At 35.3% G+C, this 23693-nt stretch overlaps 2 protein-coding genes across 2 annotated transcripts; one reads left to right on the top strand and one right to left on the bottom strand.

Moving 5' to 3' along the window:
- Positions 1–2773: 2773 nt before the first annotated feature.
- On the top strand, positions 2774–13357 carry LOC147392283 (ubiquitin-conjugating enzyme E2 36-like). Its single transcript, XM_086459868.1, has 8 exons — positions 2774–2973; positions 3168–3195; positions 6938–7024; positions 10632–10690; positions 11842–11883; positions 12064–12137; positions 12472–12569; positions 12838–13357. Exons 1-8 carry the CDS (start codon positions 2938–2940, stop codon positions 12873–12875), a joined length of 462 nt encoding a protein of 153 aa, XP_086315994.1. The 5' UTR covers positions 2774–2937; the 3' UTR covers positions 12876–13357.
- Positions 13358–17521: 4164 nt separating this feature from the next.
- LOC147392282 (TPR repeat-containing thioredoxin TTL1-like) lies at positions 17522–21937 on the bottom strand. Its single transcript, XM_086460272.1, has 7 exons — positions 20738–21937; positions 19856–20051; positions 19567–19751; positions 19140–19473; positions 18816–19020; positions 18594–18700; positions 17522–18489 (listed from the first exon to the last, which is right to left on the bottom strand). Exons 1-7 carry the CDS (start codon positions 21667–21669, stop codon positions 18337–18339), a joined length of 2112 nt encoding a protein of 703 aa, XP_086316398.1. The 5' UTR covers positions 21670–21937; the 3' UTR covers positions 17522–18336.
- Between the last annotated feature and the right edge of the window lie 1756 nt (positions 21938–23693).

The following is a 23693-nucleotide window of genomic DNA, read 5'->3' as shown; positions in this document are numbered from 1 at the left end:
TTGAGTTAGAAGAGAAGCCGAATCCTCTTTATTGCATGCTTAATTATTTTAATTGGTTGAATTTGCGTTGTTATAGAGTTTAATAAAGGATTTTGGGATAATTGTTGTCAAGCTTGGTTTCAAAACTCATTTGAGACCAAGACGTATCGCCTGAGTCATCTTGGTATCGCCCAGTAATGAGACGGGAGGACAAGTCAATGTATCAGAAGAGATTTAAAACTCACGTTCATTTTTTTCATTGTTGAACGAGATGTCTCAGACGTAGCAGAAAACTCATCTGAGACAACTCGGTCTTGTTTACGGACAAGACAAGACATCAAAACAAGTTTTAAAATCATGTTGTCAAGAGTTATAATTATGTATGCTTAGAATGTCATAAACAAGATTTAATACCTGCAATGTCATGTACCATATGAACAAACTCTTCTTGAGCTTTCTTGGCCCCCAAAAAGAGAGTAAATAAACTCTTGAGACATTGTTTAGCAACTCTTGACAATTAGATTTGGATTGTTGGGTTTTTGTTATATTATTAGATCTGTTTGGTAATCATGTCGGGTTGGGATAAACTTGACTCATGTTTTGGGCCCGACCAAGGTTGGGACCTCATCCCATTGGGTGATTTTTGTCCCACCCCAACACTTATTATTTTATTTATGATATATTATAATTATGTTTAATGTACATATATCATAAGATAAATATATATATTAATACCCACCAGGGGTTAGTTGAGAAGGTGAGATAGGACTGGATTTGCTTTTCAGGTCATGATTTCAAATCTCTATATACCCCTTCACGTAAAGTGGCTACTTACCTTTTGTAACACGTGACAAGGTGAGATGGTACATGCGGCCTTAGGTAGACTAGTCTCACAAAAGGTGGGGATACTCCCTGGGCCATCAAATATATATATATATATATATATACTTACTATTCGGACCAGGCTTAAACATAGGTATTTTTATTTGGCCCGGTCCGACCCATTTATATAATTTGGTCTTTGGGATGACATTAACATGCTCGATAAACTCTCATTCCAATAAGGCCAATTTGACATGCCCTACCCCTCTATGGGGTTCAATGATCCTGATCGAAAGTTTCATGAATCACTCTCTTTAGGAGCCACCCATCAATGTTTTGCACACCTTTTGAGCCTACAAACCTAGATATGGAATGATTATTATTTGAGCATTTATGAGCAAAACATTGAAATCCCTAACCCTTTTAGGAATGCTTGGAATGCTTAATTAACAATTAAAAATCATCGATTAGATTGATTTTGAAGCATAGGTCTAAGGAGCGATTACTTGCCACTTTTGAGTAGAGACAAGAGAAAATATTTATGACAAAAATGTCATTATCAAAATTTTGATATATGTTAACATGTCGCACTTTTTGTAACCACTTGTCATATGGTCGATTGATCCACTTGTCAAGTCTTTGGTTTCAAGCAATTTAAAAATTGATTAAATCAAATAATTCTTAGAGAATATTTTTCTCTCAAAGAAAAGACAATTCAAGATTTCATAGAATCCTAGATCGACCAATTACATGAGCCCGTGTGTAGTGAAGGCATCCCCTATTTACAAAACTACTCTTATTAGGCTTCATATGATTGGTCTTTCGGGATTTAGTGAAATTCCATATTGACTTAAAAATTACTCTTTTTTTTCTTTTTTTTTTAATTATTCTTAAATCATGGTTCTCACATTTGTTAGGATCAATAACTACACATGGAAAATGAGTGAAAAATGATTTAGGCATTTGATTTTTTTTTTTTTTTTTTCAAATTCCATTCCATTCCTATGTGATTTTCCATCCAAGGAGGGAAATGAATCTCATCTCACTACTATAATAAAAATCACTTTTCCATCTCTCAATGTCATTCTATCACGATTACCTCCCAACCACAACTAAAAATCATTGTTTTAGAACTCAAAACGCCGCCAGACTTGATGACCACTGAATTGAGAATTCATCTCAAGTCAAATAAAATTACAATAATTAATTATAAAAAATATTTTGTATACATTTTAAAATAAATAAAATATTTTAATTTTAATTTTTTCTTTCTAAAAGTTTTATATAATAAAATACAACGATGGATCCTATTTCTTTTCCCATAAAGATGGATTGAGATTTATTCTTACTACGAATCTCAAAGACAATCTTTAATTTTTTTTTTCTATCTTTCATCTTCTCTTCGTCTCTAAAAATAATAAAACATGATAGTGAACTCTTCTCTCGTTATCTCCTACATAAAAAAGGGTTGAGATTTAATATTCATACATATCTCATGTACAAATTTTTTTATTTTATTTTAATAGCTATCATCTTTTCGTTATTTTCAAGAATATCCTTTCAACTTTATTATTTTTCCTATTCTACATCCCATAGAGGATGTCTGAATTCTAATCTATATAATAAAACACGATTGTAAATCCCACTTTAATTGCAGTTATGGAGAATAAACGTCTTCTCCAACTATAATTTTGAAGTGGGATTCACACTACCCACACCATTCTTCTTAACCCTCTTCTTTTCAATTATATCTCTCCAATTTTCCATTTTTTTCAAACTTTATTAATTTTCTATTTTGCCCCCGCTAACCCAAAAGAGGCAAGGCGAACTTTAGTATTATATCTGGTTCTTAGGTGCATTTTTTATGCCAAGTCACCTTCAAAATGAATCGAGATGACTCGGCCGAGTTAGAAGTTGACGACGACTTTTAAAGCTATAATGCGGCATTTTCTCAAGTTCTCAGAATTCACTTTTAGAAAAAAAACGAATTCCCCTGAAATCCAAATAGTGACCGCATTGTCCTTATGTCTTTTCTTTTTTATTACTTCCTTTAATTGTGACTTGGGAGAGAGGTCAGACGACGAGCTTAGCTTCTTTTCTCCTCCTTGAACGTCTCTGCTCTTAATCTCACTTCGAATGGCGAATAGTAATTTACCTAGAAGGATTATCAAGGTTAGTCTCGATTCCTCTCTAAATTTCTTCGATCCAATTCTCTTTAATTTAGGCCTCTCTCCATTTCATGAAAATTTTATTGAATAACAAGAAGAAACAAATTTTCAACTCAAATTCTTCTTTTATGGATTTCGATTCTAGGGTTCTAATTCTGATTTTTTAATCTTTGGTTATTTTCTTGTGTGTTCGAACAGGAAACTCAGCGTCTCCTCAGTGAACCAGGTCTCTCTCTCTCTCTCTCTCTCTCTCTCTGCTTTAATCATTCTTTCTTGGTCTCTTTGAACAAGAACATGCGTGGGTTAGCATTAGATGAAAATTGGGAGAGTTTTAATCTATTCCCTCGTGAATTTTCCGAGTTTTTCATAATAATAAAAATCTACTATAGATGCCTGCTACAATTAACCAGAAACTTCAGTCGAACTTTTGGTGTTAGATGGTAGACTTGTTGTACAAGAAATGTCATATGTGAGAAGACTAACTCTTTTCAAGCTGGGCAAGTTTTAGAAAAGTTACGCAGATTTGTAGAACACCTCAACCACTTCCATCGTTGCTTTAGGAACACCACACTAACCATCACAAACTAGTGACCAAAGGACGCTTGAATAGAATTCACAATAGTAGAATGGTGTTTGCATACCAATTATAGTTATAGTAGAACATGCAATTCCCAAACATAGGCAATCTCCATACCTCAAGAGGCATAGATCCCAGATACACAAGGCACGTGTTGAAAGTGGTGACGGGGTGTGTCCATGGGATTAGTCGGACTAAGTTTGGACACCCATGTATCAAAAAAAATAAAATAAAATCCCAAAACATAGGCGATCTCCATGACATTGCTAGGTTTTTTACTTGGTCGAACATGCATCATCTCTTTGGTTGCAAAAGTTAGGGGTGCACATGGTTCGGATTTTGGCAAAATTGGAACCGAACCAAACATGATCGGTTCTACAAATTTGAAACCGAACCAATCCAATTACCCTATAGAACCGAACCAATCCAATCCAATCTTGGTTCGGATTGGTTCGGATCGGTTCTCGATTCTCATACTTATTGGGAAATTTTATAGTAGAAGCAACTCTATTTTACTAGGCTATTTGTGAATTGGTTACTCTTGAAGTTTTCTCTTTTGATGGGTTGAATCTTGCTTTAGTTAGTTGGGAAACCAAATCAAAGTATCCAGCTGACTATCCCCACTTTCATCAAATAAAATTCAAATTGAAAACCCAGAGCATCCCACAGTGCAGAAATAAATTCCTGCCTAGAGAGATTTCTATAAAAAGAAGAAACACGTGATATCAAACCTAACATCTGAAACCCAATTGTAAGAATAAAATACATTTTATATGTGATGAAAAGAAACCAAGAATAAATTCAGCCTTCAAGGATAGTGTTAGCAATGTGTGTGATGAAAAGCAACTAAGAAATATTAAATCTAGACATCATAAGATTTACATTTGGTTTTGCATCCACAAATGCAAGACGGGTTAGTGTCACTGTTACCTCTTCGTAACATAGTTGAGAGAAGAGAAAGAAAGAGTTACCTTTTCATTTTTCGACGAGGTGGCGAGATGAGGTGAGTGAGGGAGACGAACGACGGCGGCGGCGGCTAGGTTTTCAGCTTCTTCTAACTGGAAGAAGAAGAGAGAAATACAGAACGAAAGTTCTGTTTTTAAATAATTAAATATTATATATATATATATATATATATATATATATATATATTAGATATAAATTTGGTTCGGATTTCGGATTGGTTCGGTTCTATTATATGTCTAATCCGGAACCGAACCAAATCAATCGGATTTTTTTCTTTCGATCCGTACCCGAACCGTGAGTGTGTTCAATCCGAACCAATCCAATCCAAAAGCTTCAGATTGGTTCGGTTCTCGGATTTATCCAATCCAATGTGCACCCCCCTAGCAAAAGTGACACATAATGAAATCAAAAGTGATGGACAATCTTTTTCCACCATTGTCACATATTCCCAAAATCAATGTTTTTTCCTTAACCAATCCACTAGGCAATTGTCCATAATTGATGGGAGTCCTCATGCACTAAGAAGCATTGTGATTATTGTTTTTGGTAAATAAGCTGTTGTAATAATTGCCTCAAAATCAGATGAATTGATGATGTATGTCATTAGACGCGGTAGAACATAATCGACCTTGTTCAATGTGTTCGCCATGATTAAATGAGGTAGGGGACTCCATCAATGGGAAATTTTGAACACTTTGTTGCTTTGGATCCAACAAAGCCACCTAATGGCTACTGCCTTGGCAAGATTGCCTCTTTCTAGTAATTAGTGCTGTATGACTTTTGTTGCTCTGGGTTGCTCTGGGTCCAACAGAACCACCTTGGTAAGATTATTTTTTACCAACACTTGCTGCACTATGGATTTTGTTGGCCCGGGTAGAACAATCCTGCTTAATGGCAACAATATAGCTGTCTTGGAAAGTTCGCCACTAGCTAATGTTTGTGTTTTATGGATTTTGTTGACCTATGTCCCTCAGATCCACCCAATTGCTACAAAATTGTACTTTGGCAAAATCGTCGCTTGACAGCAGTTGGCATCTATGGATTTTATTGCTTCTGGTCTAACAAAGCCACCTAAGGGTTGCCACCTTGTCAAGATTTTCACTTGCCAACTCTTGGCATTCTCTGCCTTTTGTTAGTTTGAGTCCAAGGTTCCAACAAAGCCTCATATTCATGAGGTCGTCGTTTGCCAACACTTGCCATTCTTTCAATTTTGTTGGTCTGGATATGTATAACAGCCGCTTTGGTGAGTTTGCTGCTGGCCGACACTTGGCAATCTATGGATTTTGTTTGCCTAGATTCGACAAATCCGCTTAATGGCTACAACATAGCTGCTTTGGTGAAATTGCAACTTGCCAACAGTCGCATTATCAATTTTGTTGGCTCGGGTCCTATAACATTGCCTAGTGGTTATAGCACAACTTCTCTTGACAAGTTCTTTTCTTCCCAACTCTTGGCTCTTTATGGTCTTTGCCAGCACAGATGCAATTTAGCTTCCTATATGACTAGACTAGCTTAGCAAGATTGTTGCTTGCCAATACTTGGTGCATTATGGCCCAAGAAAGCCTCCTTGGTAGGATTACTGTTAACTGAAGGCATGCCATCTGATGTGCACCAACGTAGTGAGGTGACTACCCTGCCACACAAGGAACTAAATATGGAAGATGCCCTTACCTTGTGTGCTTACTGTCACTAGTCTATATGAACTGCCATGTTTAACATCCATGGGATGCCTTTTGGGCCTGTGCAACTCAAGACATTATGTGCCTCACCACAAAAGTAAAGTTGCTTCAGATCCTAGGCGTCAAATGGGGGATGGTGGCAGTGATGAAAGTTCAAAGGCTATGAGGAGGGCCTGCAAGGCACCATCCCACTCACCAGATGATGGCATGCCGAGGAAGCCTTGACAAGTCGCTTGAGGAAGAACGTATTGTTGATTTGTAAAAACTGTACCTGCTGTGTACACTTGTTTGAGCTTACAATTGACTCTGACATACAACAGCTAGTACAACAATAGTGGCGGTAGCCGAGGTACTCGTAACATTTACCCGTTTCCTATGGTTATAAATTCCTCGTTCATAGGAGGGGTCTCTTTTCCATGGAAAACCTTAACTACTTTCCTTGTGATCTCCCCTCCTTCACTTTGACCTTTCTCTCACATCCCCTCCTTTAGCACCAAAACAGCCAAGCGACCATAAACTTGGTTTAGGCAGGCAGGTGTTAAAGCCACCTTGTTTTTTCCCAGCCATCATGTTACGTAAGCAAGACCTTGTTTTTTGGGTTGTGTTGATTGATTTGTGTAATACTAGTTTCTGATTGGATTGGGGATTCAATTGTATCAGTTTGTTTTTGTAATTTTGGAGTATAATTTAGTTACTTTATTTCGAAATTTGAGAAATTTTAAGGTGTTTGTCTTTTATTGTTGCAGCTCCCGGAATCAGTGCTTCACCTTCGGAGGACAATATGCGATATTTCAATGTCATGATACTTGGCCCAACACAGTCCCCCTACGAGGGTAATAACTCAGTGGATAACATTATTTGTTGATTAATTCCTTAGCCAAAGAATTATTTATACATGGAATTATTTTACTGTTTTTTCCCCATGTTTGGAACTTAGGTTTTTGATATCTTGGTTGCTTGTAAATTTAATGGCCGAAATTGGACCTTGTCTTTGTTGATCTTTCCATACGATTTATTTTATAAATTTTCTTATTAGATGTTTGTTTCTGATATTACTCGTTATACCTCTCACCTGAATGTGCATGCTATTTGTTGTTACGCTGTAAATGGAATGCTTGGACCTATTGCATACCCAAATCCAACTGGATTATAACTGGTCCTGTCTGTCCCATTTATTAGTTGGGATGTGTCTGCCTGCAGAAGGCATCCCATTTATCAATTGGGTTTGCACTTACCCGAACCCAACAAGACCAAACCTGCATACTTATACTGTGGAATGGTTTGTTGAACCCAAAATATACCCAACCAGACTTAGATCCATAACAGAAACAACTGTTGCGATTAACTCTAAATGTTATATATATCCTTTCCTAAAATGTGGATATATTTCTTTCTTATGCAATTGCCCAAGGCAAAATGATACTTAACTATTGGTATGCAAAGGGTAGATATTATCTGTTCCATTGATTTTTCTACTCTCTTCTCTCTGTATTCATAAACATTTAGTAGGCGTTTGGATAGGACTCCTTGGCTACTTCTGACTCTTGCGGGGAGTTAGAAGTCGTTTGGATGCGTTTGTATGAACTACTCCCTCGAAGAGTTACTCCGCGCAAGAGCAAGAAATTACTCTTTATGAAGAAGTCAAGAAAACCTATTTCTCAAAACTCTTCTTGCGGGGAGTCAAAATCTAACGGTTCGTTTTACCAAAATACCCCTAACTTTATTAATTTTCTATGAAAATATTTCTAATTCATTTGCCCTTAAATCAAACAAAAGAAACATTTATTAATATTAAATTATTTTTTTTTTATTTTGAGTATAATGGATTTAAACACATTATATTAATATTTAATATTTAAAATATTATATTATATTATATTAATATTTATTATATTATATTATATTATATTAATATTTATAGTTAAACACATTATATTAATATTTAATATTTAAAATATTATATTATATTATATTAATATTTATTATATTATATTATATTAATATTTATAGTTAAAATGTCAAAAATAATATAGTTTGAAGGCATATTATGACACTAAAAGACAGTCTGTCAAAATTTTTTTAAAATTTTGAGTATAATGGATTTAAACACATTATATTAATATTTAATATTTAAAATATTATATTATATTATAATAATATTTATTATATTATATTATATTAATATTTATAGTTAAAATGTAAAAAACAATATAGTTTGAAGGCATATTATGACACTAAAAGACAGTCTGTCAATTTTTTTTTTTTAATATTATGTCATATTATGTCAAAAACAGTCAGTCAATTTTTTTTTAAAATTTTAAGTATAATGGATTTAAACATATTATATTAATATTTAATATTTAAAATATTATATTATATTATATTAATATTTATAGTTAAAATGTCAAAAACAGTATAGTTTGAAGGCATATTATGACACTAAAAGATAAAAAACAGTAACTGGTATAATATAAGGGTATTCTGGTCTTTTTTCTAGAAGTCATGAGAAGTCGGTATGGTTCCCAAACAGACTTCCAGCACAAAAGTACTTCTGCCAGTACTTCATAGAGTTGATTGCCAAACGCCATTTCTGCACAGAATTACTTTTCCAGCTCCTCCATAGAGTACTTCAGCTTCTGTTCTTTGGAAGAGTAGTTCTGCTCCTGGTATCCAAACAGGCCCTTAGTTTCCATCATGCTTCTTACTCCATAAACAAGAAGCAGAATGTACTTCTTCTTTTATGGTAGGATTACTATGATGTAGAAGATTTTAGGTTTCCATAATTTATATTTGTCCATATTACCCTAAGAAAATTTTAGGTATACTTGTTACAGATCCAGCCCATTCCCCTGCAATAATTACATAGGATGGATTTGGATCCCCCTTTGTGCCCAACCCATCCCTTCCAATAAGTGGGTTTACTAGTTTTGAAACTCAAAACTGTCTCATTCAGTTTTTTTTCTTCATACAAGTCCCAATTGTAAATGGTTGAGTCTGGTTCTACCTTATCTCACACAGACCTAGACCATTTACTGCCCTTTTTGTTGTACAGATATTTTGTTGAATTTATTTTTTATATTTCATCTCCGACATTCACTGCCATTGGAATGAATAAATTACATGCTGGATGAATTTTTTAGGAGAAACTTGTCTTGTGCAAAACATTAAGTAGAATTTGTTTCTTGGTCCTTTTCTATGATTGAGATCTAAAGAAAAGTGAATGGGATGGATAGGTTGCTGCTGAATACAATTATTATTTTTTTTTCCCTTTATTCATTTATGAAGTAATATTATTGTACTAGGAAGATTTTGCTTTTGAATTGAAATTTCTAGTTAGTGTGAGAAGCTTCACCTATGTATCACCTAGGCTTGCGTTTCGCTTAGTTGGGGTTCTTAGCACCTAAAAAAGTTCTTGGGCAAGTGGTTGTACAAAAGCAGTGGCCTACACTGGTATAGCCATTTAGCCTAAGCTGTAGAGAAAAAAGTGTTACGTGTGCTTAAACTAAAGAAAAATGCAACACATATAGTCATAGTATTAAATTTCGACACATTTCCACAAAATATACCGAAATATTTCCATTTCCACAAGTTCCGACAGTTTCTTTTTGTATATATTTCGGTTTTAAGGAAATCACTATTTATTTCGTGAAATATTTTGATGAATAGTGAATTTCGACCGAAATTATCTGATCTTAGGTATAAAAATGTAATATTTCAATGAATAGTAAATTTCGACAGAAATATTCTTTTTTGAAAAAACTTATAAATTACACATAGTATTTAATAAAAAATTGCATATAATTCATCCGTTAATATAAATGAATTATGATTAATTAGTTATCCATATCATCTTATTTTAATATATTCTAAGCATATTAGTACATTTATATAAGCACGCATACAATCAACCATGTTTCAATTAGTTGGATGCATTAGCGATTTATTCTTATACTTATTAAAATATAAGAGAAATATAATAATGCATGAATACAATACTTAATAGTTTCTTCATTTTAATGTCTTATATATTAAGTTGTATGTAGTTAATGCAACATTATTATTCTAATTTCCACTGTCAGTCTCTCAATACATGTGCATATGTGTAACAAAATGTTGTTGATATTCAATTTCATGCTCCATATGGTAGTTTATTCTATTTTGATGACTTGGTGAGTGTGTTTTAATGCCTATTTTATCATTTCCTACGGGTTCAATGAAAATTTCTTCAATATTTTGATCATTTCCGGAAATTGTGTTCATTTCCATACTGATCAAAATGTTTCCATTTCCAGTCTAACCGAAATCGAAATTTAATACCTTGCATATAGCATATATACAAATCTTCTTCTCCTCTTGTTATTATTAACAACCCCCCCCCCCCCCCCCCCAAAAAAAAAAAAAAAAGAATCTGATATGTTGCAATTTTTTCTTCATTTCTAGGTGGGGTTTTTAAGTTGGAATTATTTTTGCCTGAAGAATATCCAATGGCTGCGCCTAAGGTATGGCAATTTATATTAGAAATCTGTTCGCAACATTTTCTTATCTAAATAAGATATTAGTTTATGGTAGTTGTTGCATGATGCAATTTTGATAGTATTTAAAGCACTTTCTATTCAGTGGAAGTCAAGTATTTGTTGTGGAGTGTTAGTTGTGTTGCTTAGTTTATACCCATTGTCAATATTTTGTTTTTTATGTAATGTGTTACCTTCTGATGGCAAGTATTTACATATGCATTAAATTTAGAAGCTGCCAACTGTACTCCTGTGTTCTTGTGCTTCCTTTCCCTATTAAAATAGAACTTTACAATAAGGCAAGGAAGTTTTATATAGATTGTATGTGTCTAAATTGTTATGCTCTTGGACATCATAAGCTCAATGGTTATGCAAAATACAACAGCATGCCAAGCCTATGTCACAAGGAAACTCCATTTTTTGAATGCTCGATGAGTCAGGCATTGTCATACTGGTGCGCTTTGTATCAGGACATTCCTAAAAAGAACTTTTTTAACTTCATACACACCTGCGTGCACAAGCACATGCACATCCACTAGTAGTTTCTAGTCACATAACTTTCCACCCTCATCTCTGTTGGAGAGGGAATTTTTTTGTTATAAATTCACCAGGTATATTAGTACCATAAATCAAAGGTTTCCATATCTGCATGGGAGACAAATCCCCTTGTTCGAAGACGACATATTGCAATCTATAGTATATATAATAAATCTCCCATGTGCACGCTTTAGATCGTCAATTTGGGATCGTTGACCAGCCAAATCTGCATCCTTGGTGAGCATGTATATGATCCTGATGTGGATATTTTCAGCACCCACAATATCTTTCTTCACCTTTTTGCAAAAGATCAAATGTGGTCTCTGTACTTCAGCTTAAATATTGGTTTTCGGGATGATGAAAATCATTTCTAACAAAGCACATGAACACATAGTGTTTTCAAAGCAGTCTGCTTATTTGTACGAACATGACCTTAGCAGTCTCCTGTATAGTTTCATTTGATATCTGGCTCTTACCATGTGGATCATGTTCCCCTGTTCAGAGTTTGCATCCTATATTTTTTCATATGTGACTGCTGTTTTCTAATTTGCATTGCATTTTGACTTGTCTTTCTTTCCTTTTGTTGAATGTCCTTATAACAGGTTCGCTTTCTCACAAAAATTTACCATCCTAACATTGACAAGGCAAGTGGCTCTACTTCCTTTTTTTTTTTTTTTGATAAATATAACTTTCATTAAAGGAGAAGAAGAAGAAGATTGGTGGCTGAGGAAGCCCCCATACAAGCTCTACTTCCTTTTATCCTTCTTTCTTGCCTATAATTGTGATGTTTCTAGCATCTGAAATGGATTGATTTGTTAATGCAGCTTGGACGGATATGTCTTGACATTCTTAAAGACAAATGGAGTCCAGCTCTCCAAATCCGAACTGTATTACTTAGGTAAATAGCCCTTGTTTGTTTGTAAGCAATAATCATATGGCATGCCTGAGGTGCACATTCCACTTGAAAGTCTTTAGGGAATCTTAACCCCACAGCACTTAATGTTATTCCTTTGTGGGGTGTTCCCTTAAGTCTGGCACAAATTGAACCTCAGTCATGCTATAACAGATCAAATCAACGTGTTAATTGTGATGCCTACACTTCCTCTCACTTGGAATTATTGACAAACATAAACCGTAACAAATATGATTTTGAGAAATCTTACGAGTGAGCCAAAATACCAGTAATATAAACTGATACTATTTGCTATGGATTATTCTGTATCCTGCATCAGTGTTCAAGCACTTCTGAGTGCTCCAAACCCAGACGATCCTCTTTCTGATAACATTGCCAAGCATTGGAAGACAAATGAGACTGAAGCTGTTGAAACAGGTAATGGTATCATTCTCTAGTGGATTTTATACCATTGAATCCACACTACTATAGATAACAAGGTAAGTTATAAAATTGGAAGTTTCCATTAAAAATGTCGAAAATATGTCCCAATAAAAGACATTAAAGGCTTTCTTCCTGTGCACACAACTTGATGGCTCTATTGTAGCTTTCATCAAATCTGTTGAAATTTAGCTAATTGTGTGAGATATTTCCTGAAAAAAATTAAGTTACATTTGTCTTTCTTCACTTGTGCTATGATCCGCAGCCAAGGAATGGACCCGTTTATATGCAAGTGGTGCGTGAAGACATATTGGGGATGCCGCGAATAACATTTATGATGTGTCTAAAGTAGTCAGTTTGTTTTCAAATGAAAATGAAAGAATTGATCTCTGAAGTACGAAAGATTAATCCTAGCCCTAGTAACAAAATGTTAATTATTTCCCTCACTTGGAAGCTCTTGTCTTCAAATTTGTATTGACTAGATAAAGTTTGCTGTGTTCTACACTATATTTTTTAAATTTTAAAGAGTCATGCTGGAGTGAGCTCAAGATTGAATGCCTCATATCGCACATCCTGATGTGAAAGTGCAAGGAACCATAGATGCTTTTTCCCATGTATCTCAATGAAAAACATCTATGGTTCCTATACACTTTCACATCAGGAGGATGTGCAATGTGAGGTACAATCTTTAGCATTATTGTATTTTTAAACTAACACATCAATCCTTCTATCCACACGGAGGATTGATCTCAAGTACATTATGAAATGCACAAATGTCTAATGCATGATGATATCTGTTCTTGGATCATTTGTCGTGACTGACCTAAAACATAGCTCATTACCTAGACACATGGTATGAGGCACCTAGTGACCCACCTAGCTGGTTAAAGCGTGCTCGATTTTGAGTAGTAGCTAACTTGCGACGACTGCCAAGAGATTGGGTTTAACTTTCCTTACCATTATTCATGGACGTTGATAAGATCCTTCCATTTAGCAGCACCTTAGGATGGCAGCAGTGCGGTTCAAATGAGGAAAGGCTTAGGGTGGATACCTAGGCACCCAGAGATGAGGAAGGGCGTAGCAAACGATGAAATGCTATGGGGAGTTGAAAATAAGCATAGATCCGGAGACATCCCCCATAAATGTGTGCAGTTGTGTATCCCAGAGAAAAATATATGGTTTAATGTACAGCCATTTCAGAGGGGTAGTTATTTTATCATTAGTCATGGGGAGTTATTTTATCATTAGTCGTGTTGAAGTAAAATAAAAAATTGACATTGGTGTGCACACAGCCATAAATGCTTCTCACTCGTTTTGTGTGTATCGTTGAAAAGCTAACTCAAATGTAACAGGGGGATTCAAAAATCCATTCATTTGGTATGGACAAAGAATCGTAGATTGTCCCTTGGTGTACACAACCAACTTGCCATCTGTAATTGTGTATCCTAAGGAAAAGAATCTATGGTTCTTTACGCATGACATGTCGATAGTTTTTGAGTCGTACTGTCAAGTTGAGTTCAAAAAGCATTAGTCAAGCATCTATGGTTGTGTACACACATCCACATCAGCAATGTTTGAAACGATGTCAATTTCAATGATCCTTCAGCATTTTTCTCATTATTATTCATCCCGAGTCCCGAAAGCACCAGTTCCGTTAAAATTAGTATTATTTGAAGCTTTAAACGACATTTTTAATATCAAGATGTTCAATCTCGAAAAATAATATTTTTATTTAAAAATTTAAAATATGAAAGAAAAAAAAAGCTTAAATGGTGATTTTGTTCTGTTATGGGCGAAATGTTGGTAAGTTTGGATTTTTCCAAGGGTTGGTACATGTTTCCTAGGATCTATTGCAAGGTAATCTCCATGAATATCCTCCCATCTCAGCCGTCTGAGACTTTTATTATAGGTTAGTGAGCAGGACACGTGGCACTATTATAAAGTCTTGGTTAGAATCGTAGATTTCAACCCTATCTTTTCAAATGCCACGTGGATAAATAGCATAACAACATCTAGAATCAAGCAGGAGGTAGGTATTGGTTTTGGTACGACTATGTACCATCAGATATATCTCTCCCTTGGAATTGGATCCTCTTCACATAATCACAGTCTCTCTTCATCAATGATCATCATTACTTTTGAGATGTTTCTATTTGTCCTCATACGAATGTTATCATGGCATTCTCCTTTGACAACAATCTTCTATGAGATTCTAATAAAATGACCGAAATACCCCCTTTTAAAATCAAAATGACAAGATTGATTGTCAATTCTTCTCCACAGCATTTTGATTAATTATTCGATTATCTCTAATTCTCATTTTTTTTAAACTAAGGTGAAAAAAATAAACAATTTTTTTTATATAATTATTATCTTAGATTTCTCAAATAAGTTAAGATATAAAGATGGGTCTTCGATATTTTTCAGGAAAAAACAAAACTCAATGGTGGACAAATAAATCAAAGGTTTTATCTTGAAGATTGAATTTGAAGAAGTATTTGAAAAAATAAAAAAAATAAAAACAAAAAACACACACACATTTGACATCAAGAAATTCAAGAGAAGGGTATTTTGTTTAAATTTTATGTTTTGGTCCATGAGTCTCTCATTAAAGGTTATTGTTAAGGGAATCCCAAGAGATTGGTCTAGCGGCAAATCAAGCCTTGATAAGCACGTCAAGAAGGATAGGTCAAGTGTTTGAAATCCTACGAAACAATGAAGTCTTTGAGATCACCTTTCAAGCGTGATTGACCCTCAACTCAACACGTTGAATGTAGGACTTTTCGAGGGTGAACGTGGGATTAGTCTTCACCAAAGGATGAGGATACCCACGATAAGATTAAAGCGATATGTCATCCGCTTGAATAAATAAGGGGTTATCTCAAATTTTCATCAAAATCTAGAGAGTATTTTTAAAATTCCACCAAATTTATTGAGTTCATAAAGAGGATAGACATGTCCCCTTCATCTGACATGGTCACCTAAAGGCCGGTCGCCTTGTCTAAAATGAAGGGAATGGAACTATGGACCACAAGGCACATGTTAGCATAGTAGACAGTATTGATCACATATAACTTGAAAAGGTCTCTGTGACAGAAGAAGGTACAGGTGAAAGGTAAGGGAGGTGGGTACGGCTACGCTGCAGATGCCGTTTCAGTACTCTTCATTAAAGGAAAAAAAACAAACAAGAATACACGTCACTTGCTATATTTTACCAAAAAAGTTATATATTTTGTTTTAAATTACTGTATTTTTATATTTGCAAGAAGGATTATTTTTATCCAATTTGAAAATTACTATTTTAACTAAAATGATTATTTTATCGCGCTATCATTATACGTTAAGGCAGGCTCAACAGCCAATATTTTATCTTACATGGGTTAAAGATTTTGACATGAGTTAATTTTTTTTTAATTTAAAATTTCTAATCCAACCAAAAGTGATATAAAAAAAAATGAATGATCTACAATTCTTAAATTTGTAAATCAGAGTTAGAAATTTCAAAATAAACTGATATTTTATGAGGATGATAGATCATCCTCACAAAAAATTACACCATTTTAAAATTTATAACTCATGTAAGACAAAACACGTTGGTTGTTGAACCTACTCCCATATATCATATAAACATTTTCATAAAAAATTATTTTAAAAATAAATATATCTGATATACAATCATTTTTATAAATATTAAAAGATGATTTAGACAAACGACCACTCATATTGGCTAAAATTAGAGATATCCATAAACATTAATCCTCATTTTGTTGTCTTTAATGTTTGGTAAAAATCTTAAATTTTTTTAGAAAAATTCATTATTGTACTTCTTCAAAAATTCTATCTTTTTTTTTTCTTAATAATGTTGGATATCCTTAAACGCTTTTAGGATAAGACTACTCCTTTTAATCTCACATCCTGACATCATGGAAGTTTCTCAATGTGTAACATGGTACGTCGTCCAAAGATACTCAAACTTCAAATCTATAATCAAAAATAACAAATCTCTGTCATCAAATCGAATTTTTCCTAAGAGTCCAAAAATGTTATCTTGTTCTAAAGATTTAAAGATTAAAGAATATGAAATTTTAAGATTGAAAAACTTTACCTACTTACAGTTGAAGATGAGAATATTTAAGTCACCTATGTTAGTTCCTCCTGGATTACCCAAATCAAAAGAAATATCATTGTTTTGAAAACATAAGGAATATCTCTAATACAGCCCAAAATATGAAGTGCCCGCATCTCTAAATCACCCAATATTAAAAGTCATGACTGGTACGGTAATTATTGAGAAATTCTTTTTGACCGTTTTAGGGTGTACAAAAGTACATTACCTCACTTGACAGTCTACCCAAAGTAGTAATTAATGCATATTCAAACCCTCTTGTTTTCTAACCATGAGTGAAATGATTCTAATATCCCTCATCATTTCAAGCACTCAGTCAAGACTGGTTTGGTAATTATTGGAAAATTCTTTTTGACCGTATTAGTGAAACACCCTTTCACATTTATAAACTTCCTGGTCTACATTACCTCACTTGACAGCAAGTAGCAATTAATGAATAATCAACACAACTTGCCTTCGAATCATCAACGAAATGACCCAAATACCCCTCATCATTTGACCGTTTTAGTAAAACACTCTTTCACATTTATAAATTCCCAAGAGTCCGAACCATAAGGACATTACCTCACTTGACAGCCTACCCAAGTAGTAATTAATGAATAATCAACCCCACTTGCCTTCTAATGATCCAAATACCCCCCTCATCATTGAGGGTATAGTTCGGTCACTTCGAATCCCTGAAAATCAGGAATATAATCATATTCACGAAAATCAAGGAAAATTCCACTACAAGATATACAATTTTCTCCCATACAAACTTTATATTATTTTCTTGTACTAAGGTTCTAATTTGGACATCGAAGAGGTGTTGTTGCAAGTACACCTAGGAGTGCAGGGAAGAAAGAATCTGGATTCAATGAGAATCTCGAGGCAGTGTAAGTTTTTGTATCTACAATTGTGATTCGAAATATTATATATCTAAGTCCAAAATTATCATATTAGAGCAGAAAACATATGAAACATACTTCAAAACAAACGTAATCCGAAACAAACATAAAATTATCTAGAATCTCATACTAGTATCCAAACCAAATGCCACACTAGTTTTTATTTGAGGATTGGTGAATGACCAATAAACCAGAACATATGCAAACCCACAATGAAAAATAACAATAGGTTGGGGGAAGATTGAAGAATTTGAGAATTTTTATTCATAAAAATGGTAGAGCTGAAGTAACAACATCAATGGAAAAAAAAAATTCATAAATGTTCCTCTCTCCTCTAACTAAACTAATTGTACCCACCAGACATCCAATCTCCCATGGCTTCCAATGTTTGGTATCTATCATATACAGACATAAACATGTACACAATCTCCCCCATCACCCATCTCTCTCTCTCCTTCCCTCTCCCTCTTAAGTTCTACTAATGAGCCAACAAGCTTAAAATAATTGAAGATCTTTCTAGGGTTTTTTTGTCAAGATATGGGAAATGGATGGAATGGAGACAAACCCATCGAATAATGAATAAAAACTGCAATCGAAACTAAGTGCTCTCTTTTTCCGTGTCACTCTCTGGGTTCTTTTGGCCTTGGCTCTAAAGGAAGCTATGGTGGTTCCGTGACAATTAACAGGCTCACATCAGGTGGGCTTGGTCACGAAAGGAGAGTGTACATTTGAAAATAAAAGCAGACTTGTTTTAGAAACCATAGTGCCTGACCGAATATTCCAAGACCTGATGGCTTGGGCAGATCATCTCCTTCACTTTGCCACCATTCTTGTAAATCTTTAGTGTTGGAACGATTCTGACATTCTCAGCATTGGCTACAGTCGTGTTCTCCTCAACGTCCACCTTCCATAAAACACCCATCAAATGATATCAGATAACTTTCTTTTGCATGAGTAGGATATCATAGAAATTAATGGAAAGATATCTGTTCATCGTGGATTACCAACCTTGAGAAAATTCACAGATGGATACCGGACACATAGTGTGTCCAAGAATGGGGATAACTGTTCACATTGCTGGTTCGAGGGAGCCTTGAAAAGGACAACTGAAACACCTGAGATTTCAAGTATGATCTTACACAATATGAGCATTTAAGAAACTATATAGCTAAACAAGGTGGAAATGAATGAACCCAAAAACACCCAAGAAACAAAGAGGGAAAGGCACACCAGGTAAGGTTATTGCAGCTCTAAACTGATCAAGGCCCAAGACTTCTTCCACATCACCACCAAACTTCATATTGTAGATTTCCTCCCCACGGGATTTTTTCAATGCCACTTGGGCATGGAATAGACCTTCTGCTACCTCATTGTCCTCTGGAAGTTCCCTCCTCAAGACTTCATAATCTCTTATAGATTCAGCCCATCGTTCAAGCTATAACTCACCAAAGAAAATGATGCAAATGATTGATCAATTTAACCATAGAACTCTTGAAATGGAAAAGATGCAAACCAGGAATGGAGATTGAAAAAAGGACAGAAAACCCAATTCACCTTGTCGTTGGATGCGGCCCGTCGAAGAAGAGCCTTGGTGTAATTAGGTTGAATTTTCAGAGCCCTGTTACAATCTTTGACAGATCTCTCCCATTGTCCAAGCTTTGACCAACAAGCCGCTCTATTGCAATAGAGAACAGAGTTGGAAGGATCTAACTTCAAACCTTCCCCATAAGCTGAGCAGGCTTCAGCGAACTTGCAAGAATTGAAGAGATCATTACCGCGGGCACGAGCTCTAGTCACCAACCTCACATTTTTCAGTAACCCCATGATTTCAACGCTTTGAGGATCAATCTGCCCAGCCTTCTCAGCAGCCACGACTGCATTCTCAAACCTGCAAGACATCCATCATCCATTCTCACTCACTCCAAGATCCTCCCTTTTTTTTTTTATATCTTATGAACTTGATAATAAATTTGAGGCTCACCTTCCTAATGCCATGTCAACCTGAGCTCGTACAAAGAAAAGGTAAGCTTCAGCAAGCATTCCAAAGAACTTGGACTGTGAGCATGAAGGAGGAGGTGATTTGAATTTTGGTATGTTTCCTATGCCGGTGTCTGCATCGTCAAGTTGATGGAGCTTCAGAAGCGCTTCTACTCTACATGCAAAAAGCTGTAATTCCATTCCAACCAATTCAGGTCGTTTTGATATTTCTTATCTCTATATCTAAATCAATTGTTCAATCTGACTAAAGCAAATTGGGGCTAGAGTTTTACCTGAGGAGAAGAGTCTGCACCGGCAGCGATGGCTGCGTCACCTTCCCTCAATGTAATCTTCCAATCACCAATCTTCCTGGCATCGGCACATCTGTTAAAATGCTTCTCCACTGCCTGCAACTTTTGCAACTCAATTGTGTCTGGCTGTTGTCCTAGGAAGTAAAGGTGCCTTCGGGCATTCTCGACATGTCCTAACCTGTAGAAAAAACCAGGTTAGGATCACACAACTATCATGAAGTCGTGTTGTCCGACAGCATGCACGAGGAACTATGAAATCATGTTTTCCTAAATTGAAGACACCAGCTAAATACTGAGCATACAAAGAAAAATAAATGGTCTTAAACTTCAATGTTCTATAAAGATATCACACTAATCTAAACCAATCCAACAGCCACGAAACAATTAAGGAAAATAATTATTATTAAAACCATTAAAAGGGGAAGATTAAGCAAATAAATAAGAACCCCATGAATATGAATCACTCAATCACAGAACCAGAGAATACCCACCATTCTAAATCACTCCAACATCAATGAAAAACAAGGAAACAACATAACCAATCTAATTTAGTAACCGAAAATAACAAAATAAAACAGTAGAAACAGGAAGATTAAAAATCAAATTCACCAACCAGAACATAGAACGAATAACAGACATGAGAACCACAACAAACAAAACAGTAATAAAAAAATCACAGAAACCAGATCTTGACCACCCAAGAAAAACCCAATTCACACCAAATCCAATAAGAAACAGAACACAAACACAAATGCAGATCATTCCAACACCAACAAATTCACAAATAACACGTAGTAAAACAATATGTTCAACTAAAATTAATAGTAGGAAACAAAAAAGCAGATTCCAATCTCCCTCCCTCACCGCAGATGCAGAGACGCCAATCGCTGATGCGCCCTCCTATACCTCGGATCCAACCTCACCGCCTCCTCGCACTCTCTCACCGCCTCTACCAACCTCCCAAGCCCACTCAATGCTGCTGACCTATTACTTCTATATGCCGCATTATCTGGAGAAATCCAAATAGCTCGATCATACAAAGACAAAGCCTCCGTAAAATTCCCCCTTTTATACTTCTCATTTCCAGCTCTCTTAACCTCCTCCGGATCCAAACTCGCCATCGCTCGCTTCACCATTACTGATTCCCTTGCAATGTGTATATTTCCCATCACATTTGCCCCACTCCCTTCACCACCGGCACTCAATTTCCCTGCACTGGCACCCCGCATTATACTTCCGTGCCCATAATTCCCGGTGCCCGAACCCAACACATCGTTTCGAACCGAGTTTCGATGTACCATTCCCGTCTTCAAAATCTTCCCAGATGGACAAATGTTCCCCGTCGGAAGAGCATTCACATTCAAATTTATTGAATTAACGGAACTCCCACTAATGTTTCCACCTGTATGGATAAATGGAGAACCAACCGATTTCGATCTTCCATGTCTGGGCTTGGAATTCTGAGTTGGAGTGGCAGATTTAAGGCTGCTTTCGATCGACCCAAAGAGCTCCCCAGAATGATTTTTCCCAACTCCATCAGATCTTTTAACAATTGGATTGTTGCCATTTTTCCCAGAAATCGAACCAGAAGAACTAGAGCTACTACTAGTAGTGGTGACACCACTTGCATTGGCGCCATCACGGCCACCACGATTGGTCCGTAGAGGCGAAACAGGGGAACCCAAATCGAATTCTTTAAAATCTGGCTTGTTGTCCTCGCAAATCAATGCGCCATTAAACTGATCTGTTAGAGAATCAAACCCGATTTCTGTTATGGGTTTTCTTGAATGAGCCATTTTAGTACAAAATTACTAAAAAAGTTTCAATTTTTTTCTTTGTTTGGTTTTTGTTCTTCTCTCCCACTAACGTATCTTAGCTACAGTTCTTGAAAATGGACATTTAACAGAGAGAGAAAGAAATGGGGATCTCGTGATTCAAAAGGAAGAAGCAAGGAATGAATGCGACTGTTAGAAAAGTAGAGAGAGAAGATGAGAAACAAGAAGAGTTTTTCTTTTTTACTTGCTTCTTCACGGACACCTCTCCTCTTCTCTTCTCTCTCTCTCTCTCTCTCTCTATATTTTAAGTTTTATTAAATATTTTCGTCTCTTTCTCTCTCTAATTGAGTCCTTAATTTGATTTTTTTTAAGAGGGAGAGAGTGCGCACGTCAAGACACTTCACCAAATATGACATCATCGAGATACGAGTGGAATTCATTTATGGTTCTGTGAAAAGTGCGAAATGAAGTCAATCTGAGTCACTCCAGCACGACTTGTGATCCAAATCCAATCGTGTGGGACACGTAATACCACTCCAATTTATTATAAAAACACACAATAGTGTTACCGTCAGCAGCGGACACGATTGGTATTCCTCGAGATTCTCATCATCCGATGGTTTGTAGTAATGATACGGTCTGCCTAACAGACTCTATCTCTCTCTCGTGTCAGGTTTTATGCGTAAAAGAAGGAGTCAAAGACCCCTTTTATGAAAAGACCAAATCACCCTTCATTCTTATATGGCAAAAATACCCTTTAGTAGATGGTTAGGGTTATTAAGAAACGAAATTATATGATCGAGAAGTGTAGCAGTGGCCCTTGGTTATTTGTGTTGAAATAAGGGGTAAAATGGTTTTTTCACACTAGAGACAGGGCCAGCTGGCCATGTGTTTTGTGCTGGGCCAGCTAGTCCATACAAGAACCGGACTCCAGCTAAGCACATAACGGCGTTTATTTTATTCTTGGAATGCTCCAACGTTTCCGTTAAATACAACATTGTAACGGGTCGGTTCATTGATCCATCAAGTAGGGGAGTCAACGCGTGGGCCCTTGATTTTGTTCTAAAGAAACAGAATCAGAATCGAAATCATAAAAAAATATTTGAGAGATTTTATTGCCACACCAACTTTTGCTAATGTCACCCCAATTTATATGTAGAACACCAAAGAATTAAGGGTGAATGTCCCCTCGTGAGTTTGTCATTTTTAACATCTATGCATTCATTGATTATAAATATTACGAATTCACTTGACATGCATGTTTTGAGAATTAAAATGAATAATGTATCGAAACCAAAATTTGAACATGAGTAGCTCACATTTTGAGAAAAAATCCCAAGAATTAACACACATCTTGGGATGGTGTTAGAAAATTTTGGTGTGACAATAAAATTAGGTACTAGATCTTTGTTTGTAGTTAAAATTGAGAAGGAATATGAAATATAAAATGAACCTTTAGATAAAGAGAAAGTAATAGAATAAAGATTCAAAATTCTTTTCTTATTAAGTAGAGGGTAAAATATGGCTCTTTAGCCCTTTTACAATCTCTTTGATTCTCTTTTTGTCTTTTCTTTTTAAGAAAATTACTTAAAGGACCCTAATGGAGGGATTTCTTTTTATTTAATCCTTGAGTTTGGTGTGGTTGATTGATAGTCTACTTAGAAAAACTTTCTTTTCTTAATGGTCCCTCGAATCTCATCTCAGGTTATAATATTTTTGAAATACCTAAACTATCATTTTTTTTTTCAACTTCTTCACATACTTAGGTTTTCCAATCACGATTCTAATCATTTCCCACGATTTTATTTTATTGTGAGTAACGAATGAAAATAATAAACTTTGAATTTTGAACATTTAGATGTATTATTTATTTATTTATTTCGTTGATTTAAAGTATAAAAAAAATGAAGAAGGAAGTCAAGATTTAAAAAAAAAAAAAATCCACCCATTTTCATTTTTCAATTAAAATACATAGAAAGATCAACTAAAAACTTGATATGACGATTTGTGTAGATTTCAAACCGAAAAAACCATCATTGATTTGA

This window comes from Akebia trifoliata, chromosome 11 (genome assembly GCF_017979445.1).
Source record: "Akebia trifoliata isolate Shusen 1 chromosome 11, ASM1797944v1, whole genome shotgun sequence".
Classification (NCBI taxonomy): domain Eukaryota; kingdom Viridiplantae; phylum Streptophyta; class Magnoliopsida; order Ranunculales; family Lardizabalaceae; genus Akebia; species Akebia trifoliata.
The sequence above is the reverse complement of the archived record's forward strand: the minus strand, read 5'-3'. Positions and strand labels throughout refer to the sequence as shown.